Consider the following 6,825-nt stretch of genomic DNA (forward strand, 5'->3'; position numbering starts at 1 on the left):
GCGCGGGTCTGCGCGCACAATACGCGGGCACCCTCCGCTCAAGGCGCCCGCGTGTGCCGGCGAGCGTGTGTGGCCGGTCCCCGAGAGCTGCAACTCCCAGGGCTGCGGCGGGGAACTTTTTTCCCCTCCTTCTTTTTCACTCTTTTTATTTTTTTCTCGCTCGCTCCTCTTTTTTTTTCCCTCCTCATTCAGAGCCCCGGGTGTCTCCCGGCCCTCATTGGCCGCCCGGCTCGGTGGGGCGGAGCTGTGCCGCCTGCAAAAGGAGGAAAAGAAAAAAAAAAGGAGGAAAAAAAAATTAAAAAAAAAAAGGAGACCGAGAGAGGAGAGGGAGGGAAAAAAAAAAGGGGAGAAAACTGTAAGTGCGTAAAAAAGTTCTCGCCGTGGTGACGGATGCTCAAAAGTTCAGGAGTTTTTCCGATGCTTCCCAAAGCAGCCTGCGACTGAAAAAGAGACTGAAAAAAAGCGAGAGGGAGAGAGAGAGGGAGACTTTGCACTGGGAGACCGGGAAGGTGGATTTTTTTCTTCTTCTGCTCGCTTAAAAAAAGCCAACAAAACATATCCCTCTACTTTTGTCCCTCCTTTGCAGACAACTTGTTGCAGATCCCCGTGGAACAAGGAACTGGGAGCGTGGGAGCCTCTTTGCAAAGGTTTTATTTTCTTAATACTCTTTCTGCGTTTGGAAGTTGCTTTCTTCGCTGCGATTACTTTTTTTTTTTTTAATCCGATTTCTTTTAAAAAACATTTTTTCCCCTTTTTCCTCCCCCCCCTCCTTTTTCCCCCCTTTTTTTTTGACTTTTTTCCCCCCGCCGCGCGGAGTGCGGGAGCTTGCCGGTGGGCTTTCCCGGGCGAAGAAGAGGAGACTTTCGGCGCTGCCGTCGTTATTCTTCCTCCCTTTTTCCGCGCTCCGCCGGGGGGGTGGGGGGGGTGGGGGTTGCCCGGCCGCCCGGTCCAGCTCGGTCCGCGGAGCGGCGGAGGGGTGGAGGGGGAAGGGACGCGCTGTTTGGTCCGGCGGGGAGGGTGGGGGAAAACTGACGGGAGGACATGCAGGCTCGCTACTCCGTGTCCAGCCCCAACTCCCTGGGAGTGGTGCCGTACCTCGGCGGAGAGCAGAGTTACTACCGCGCCGCCGCAGCGGCGGCCGGCGGGGGCTACACGGCCATGCCGGCCCCGATGAGCATGTACTCCCACCCGGCCCACGAGCAGTACCCGGCCGGCATGGCCCGCGCCTACGGGCCGTACACGCCTCCGCCGCAGCCCAAGGATATGGTGAAGCCGCCCTACAGCTACATCGCCCTCATCACCATGGCCATCCAGAACGCTCCCGATAAGAAGATCACCTTGAACGGGATCTACCAGTTCATCATGGAGCGGTTCCCTTTCTACCGGGACAACAAGCAGGGCTGGCAGAACAGCATCCGCCACAACCTCTCCCTCAATGAGTGCTTCGTCAAGGTGCCCCGAGACGACAAGAAGCCCGGTAAGGGCAGCTACTGGACCCTCGACCCCGACTCCTACAACATGTTCGAGAACGGCAGCTTCCTTCGCCGTCGCCGCCGTTTCAAGAAGAAGGACGCCGTCAAGGACAAGGAGGAGAAGGACCGCCTGCACCTCAAGGACCATGCCCCGCCGCGCCCGCCGCCGCCCGCCGCCGAGCCCGAGGGCGGCCCCGCCGGAGGCAGCGCCGCGCCGCCGCCGCCGCCGCCCGTCCGCATCCAGGACATCAAGACGGAGAACGGTACGGCCTCGCCGCCGCAGGCCGTGTCCCCCCCCGGCGCCGCGCCGCCGCTCGGCGCCGTGCCCAAGATCGAGAGCCCCGACAGCAGCAGCAGCCTCTCCAGCGGCGGCAGCCCTCGCAGCACCCTCCCTTCTAGCCGCTCCCTCAGCCTGGAGGCCCCCGAGCCGCAGCCGCCGCAGCCTCCGCCGCCCCACCACCACGGCCCGGGCTTCAGCGTGGACAACATCATGACCTCACTACGGGGCTCGCCTCAGGCCTCCTCTGAGCTGGGCGCCGGCCTCCTGGCCCCCGCCGCAGCCGCCCCACGCACCGGCATCCCGCCCGCCCTCTCCCTCGGCGGCTACTCTCCGGGCCACAGCTCAGTCTACGGCTCGCCCTGCGGCCAGGCTGCCGCCGGCGCCGCCACCGGCACCTACCACTGCAACATGCAGGCCATGAGCCTCTACGCGGCGGCGGGAGCCTCCGACCGACCCGGCCACCTGCCCGCCTCCGCCGCCAGCCCAGCCGAGGACCCGCTGCCCGATTACGCTATGCCCACGGGCGGCGGTGGCGGCGGCGGGGCGGGGGGCAGCGGCGGTGGCGGGGCGCTGGGGCACGGCGGGCTGGGCGGCGCGGCGGGCGGCCACCAGGAGGGGCACCACCCGCACCCGCACCAGGGCCGCCTGGCCTCCTGGTACCTCAACCAGGCGGCGGCGGCGGCGGCGGCAGCGGCGGCGGCGGCGGGGGAGCTGGGCCCGCTGGCGGGCGCGGCGGGCTACGCGGGGCCGCAGCAGGGCTTCGCCGCAGCCCCGCGGGAGGTCTTCGAGGCGCCGCGGCTGGGCCTCAGCGCCTCGCCGGGCGGCGGCGGCGGCGGTGGGGCTGGGGGCGGCGGCGGCGGGGCGGGGAGCGGCGGCAGCTGTCAAATGGCCTTCCCGGGCAGCCAGCCGCTCTACCGCACCTCCGGGGCCTTCGTCTACGACTGCGGCAAGTTCTGAGCGGGCGCCACCGCGGGAAGACCGCGTGGATAGCGCGCAGCACCGCGCCGCCGGGCCCCACCGCGCCCGCAGAGGGAAGCGGGAGCACGAGAAAAGGTTTTGTACAGAGACAGCCCCAAAGCATGTCTTGGTTTGTTAAAGGACAGTGTTACTCCAATAACACGTAAGTTTTGTTTTGTTTTGTTTTTTAAATTGCTTTGAGAAGTACTTTTTTCCCGCCCCCCTTCCCCTTCTCCACCTATTACGGTATTGCCATGCCCCGTGTTTAAAAGGGGGCGAAAAGTCCAGCGTAGAGTACCATCTTCTTCCCCCCCCTCCTTCCTCTTCTACAAGGACTTGTTTTAAAATGTAAATTGCGACATAGTAATTTATTTTTAATTTGTAGTTGGATGTTGCGGACCAAACGCCAGAAAGTGTTTCCCCCTCCCATGAAAAGTGACTTTAAAATTGACTGAAACGCTGATTTTTTTTTTTCACTATATATGAAAAGGGAAACTGTATTAATCTTATTCTATCAATATTTTTCCTTTTTTTTTTTTGTTGAAAATATTCTGAAGGTATTGCATTGTTTGTTTATTAATAAATTACCATTCAGTTGGAATGATCCTTTACACGTCTGTATATTTTAATAATTTCATTTAGACACAGGCAGGGACAGAAAGAGAGGGAAAAGGGATTTTATAACTAACTTTGTCGCTGGAACAGCTCGTTCCCCTCCGCACAAATTCCAAAGACCATTTAGGAACTGCCAGGTCGAAAAATCCCTTTTCAGTCTCTTCTGCAATATGTTCCACTTAGTCAGCTCGCCTTATCCGCTAGGAAAAAAAGACTTTCCCATGGCAGCTCTGAGTTGGCAAATAAACAAACACGTTTTCTTAGCAATTAATGGGCAAGACCTGGAAACATTTGACCATGCACAGTAGTATGACAACATTACGGCTTTTTAAATAATATGCCTGTGTAAGGCTAGATGAAGCGGTAACTCCGAGGTAGAAGTACACGCACTAGATTCCTGACCTTGTGTAACTGTGTATATATCGAGCTATCGATCTCTGTGTGTGTATTTCAAATGTATTTATATGTAAGATTTACATATGTTATCTATATTTAAAGAAGGATTACATATTTATTTATAGCTACGTATAGGCGTTGCATATGTTTCTGAACTCCACAGTGTCTAGTAGATGCCAGGTACTCTGTAGTACGTATATTCTTAAATGCAATGTAAGTGTATAAATCACTGCTTCGTAGAATCGATAGCAATGCGCACAGTCACATCCGTGAAGACGCTTCTCTAATAGATGTTTTTTAAGAAGTATTTTATTTCAGGGAAGGAACCTGCTTATACAGTTTACCCTCACACCATTATAGCTCTGCTTTACTCCTGTCCTATACGGACTTTACTGGTCTGTTGGAAGTGTCCTGATTGCTGGAGCTGAATTTATTTTTGAAAGAGGTTGTGTGGGAGAATTTTTCGTATTTCTTGTGCAGCTTTGTTTGTTCGTTTTGCCTTTTATTATTATTATTTTGGTCTCAATCCCTCACTCCTTTTTTTTTCTGAAATCGGGGGGAAAAAGGAAAATATTACCAGGGTAGCAGATGAGTGCTGCACAGACTGACGTCTTGTCAGATCAAGAATCTCACCTCCTGGACAATTTGCAATTAAGAACCTACGGGCAATGGGGATCACCTTCCCCCTTTGTAAATAACCACCAAAATGCAATAAATTCATTGACTTGAAAGAACCTGCCTTGTCAGTCAGACTTGGGAAGAAGATTATTTTACATATATTTAAGGCCTAAAGTTTGCTTTCAAGATAATACAGTTTCCTATCAGTATCTCTTATCTAAAAGCAACACTTAGCGGTAATTGCTGTTGCATTGTTAAGTGTTACACTGTAAATAAATACGAAGGTATTTACAGTTAAACCTTATTACCTCGCTTTTGAGCTACTCTTCCCCTCCAAAGCAATAATCTAATATTCAGAAAACACTTTCAGCAGATCGAGTGAAATGGAGGGGTGTGGGAAGTTATTTTATTATGTTGGCTTAAAATATCCTTATTTCAGTATCGCACAGACTTTGCTCTTTTGCGCTAGTACCTCTATTAAGATTACCGGCCTTATTTATATTTATTGGTTTGCTAAGTTGGGTGAGGGGAACTCAAACGCTATCATCTGGTTACGGTGAAGCTGAAGTGAAGGACGACCGGAGCTGGTCGCCTTCGCTCCGGGGGCACGCTTTGATCGCTGCTCCCAGTTTCTCACCAGTAAAGGGAAATACAGTGTCACCTATTCCCGTTCGGGCTCACCTTCTGTTCCAACCGTCCATCGCCCGGCACTGGGTGGGCCGGGCTGGCAGCTGCCACCTCCCCTCTGTTTGAGGCCCGGACTACCGGGCCCGGGGCCCGGCGCGGCTCTCTCCACCAACCTTCTTCGCTCCCCGTCCTCAGGAAGGGGGGGGGGGGGGCGGCGGCGGCTCCTTCGGCCCCTGGCTCTGCCAGCGAGGTGCCTGCTAAGTGCTAACGCCAATCCTGCCTCCTCTTCGCCCGGTATTTAAAGTACAAACTAAAACGAGAGGGATTGCATGTGTTATTTGCCTATTATTTTTCGTTGCGATGAGGCGCCGGCTTTCCTGTCTTTAGGTTTTTCTCAGAAAATCAGAGGGAAAGCAGTTGTTCACTACCTCAGCTTGTTTAATCACTCATTGCATTGGCAGTGGTGCTGCTCGCTTAGGGGACTTGGAGGGGCTATGTGGAGTTCCAACAAGTGCTCTGGGTAATTATTGCTGATGTCCCGGCCGCATCGGAGCTGCCCGCTGCCCTCCGCAGTCCCGGCACGGAGGGGCGGCCGCGTAATTTTCACTCCCTGTGGCCCTGGCTGCAAAAGGGGCACCCAGCTGGAGGGGGCTCGCAGCCAAGGAAAGGGCAAACGGAAATGCCCCGTTCTGCCGCAGGTAGGTCGTGGCGGGATCTTCTGCCTCCGGAGGAGAACCCTTTCCTGAAGTGACGTGCGTGGTGGTGGCTTAGGTCACCTCCCGGTTCTCAGTGCGACGGGCTGGCTCACCACAGCGCGTGCTTGGGTTTTAAATAAATTACTGTATTATTACAAACTTTTTTCTCCCCATCCACACAGAAATTGTTCATAACGAAAACAAGCTTAGCGGTGCTAAGGGTCCCCCCGGTAGTCAGTGAATCGTGCGGGCTTGGCAGCGGAAGGCGGTCTGGTGAGCGCGGCGCTCAGGGCAGTGCCGCGGGGTCCCTGCGCGGCGCTGCGTCGAGGGGGCTGGGGCCGGGCCCCGGCCTCCGGCGTAAAGCTTTGCTGCTGCTGAAGGTGGGGGGAAAGGCCTGGCGGGCCCCGGGCTACGGCAGAACACCGGGGCGGGTGCGGAGCGGGGCATCTGCCTGAGGGCAGCGCTCCTATGTGTAAGGCACGAACTGCGGACATCGGGGTCCAGCGCCGGGCACGGTCCCTTGTCCCCTTTGCGCTTCCCTCCCCTTAAGAGCAGGAGGCAAATTCGAGTGTCTGTTCTGACCTGTGATTGTCTCCCAGCAGAACTGGGCCTGCCCCGAACGCCAAAGGAGACGCGGTCCGACCCTGCGCGGAGCCGGTGGGCGCAGGACGTGGCCCCGCAGCAGCTGGAAGGTGCCTCCATCAGGCCACGGCGTCTTTGGTGGCAGCCCCTACAGCAAGCGGGGACGCCTGGCCCCAGCCTGGCCTGCGGAGCAGCCCAGTAGGTGCCAGGTTAGCACGGTGCTTTGTATTGTGTTTTTAGCTCAAGCTGATTTCCCACCCCAACCCCCAAACTATTGCTTTGCTTTTCGTCTAGGAAAAAAACCAAACAAAACCACATCACTTTATAAAATATAATTCAGGGTCAGTTCCATTTAGCTGGTTCTGGTGGTTTCTTGTGTTTGCTGATCTCTCAAACTAAGGAAAACGTGAATAGTAGTACCCTCCTAAGTTTCCTCCTCAAAATTTATTAAAGCAATTACAGTTGATATTATGTTATGCAAAGGTCATAACCAAAAATAGCAGAAGTGCATGCAAATAGTTGAAGAGTTCATAGGTTAAACCCCATTCCCTATCTCCACAGGCCAGGTCTGATAGGGAACGTG

At 55.3% G+C, this 6,825-nt stretch overlaps 1 protein-coding gene across 3 annotated transcripts; it reads left to right on the forward strand.

Annotated features, from left to right (window-relative positions):
- Positions 1 to 278: 278 nt before the first annotated feature.
- Positions 279 to 6,543, forward strand: FOXC1 (forkhead box C1). Of its 3 annotated transcripts, none has more exons than XR_008970910.1 (2): positions 279 to 2,872; positions 6,260 to 6,543. XR_008970910.1 is itself a non-coding variant. In XM_057399361.1 (2 exons), exon 2 carries the CDS (start codon positions 1,042 to 1,044, stop codon positions 2,707 to 2,709), a length of 1,668 nt encoding a protein of 555 aa, XP_057255344.1. In that variant the 5' UTR covers positions 279 to 509; positions 587 to 1,041; the 3' UTR covers positions 2,710 to 4,454. The 3 variants fall into 3 exon arrangements, 1 of the variants encoding a protein (XP_057255344.1); XR_008970909.1 differs by having other exon boundaries at positions 6,263 to 6,543; XM_057399361.1 differs by lacking the exon at positions 6,260 to 6,543 and having other exon boundaries at positions 279 to 509; positions 587 to 4,454.
- The last annotated feature ends 282 nt before the right edge of the window (positions 6,544 to 6,825 follow it).

This window comes from Pezoporus wallicus, unplaced genomic scaffold, assembly GCF_028554395.1.
Source record: "Pezoporus wallicus isolate ANWC-B61680 ecotype Strahan unplaced genomic scaffold, APGP_CSIRO_Pwel_v1 contig_818, whole genome shotgun sequence".
NCBI lineage: Eukaryota > Metazoa > Chordata > Aves > Psittaciformes > Psittacidae > Pezoporus > Pezoporus wallicus.

Bases quoted from the DNA above. Each gene is read 5' to 3' on its own strand.
- FOXC1 (XM_057399361.1), top strand. From the start codon at position 1,042: ATGCAGGCTCGCTACTCCGTGTCCAGCCCCAACTCCCTGGGAGTGGTG.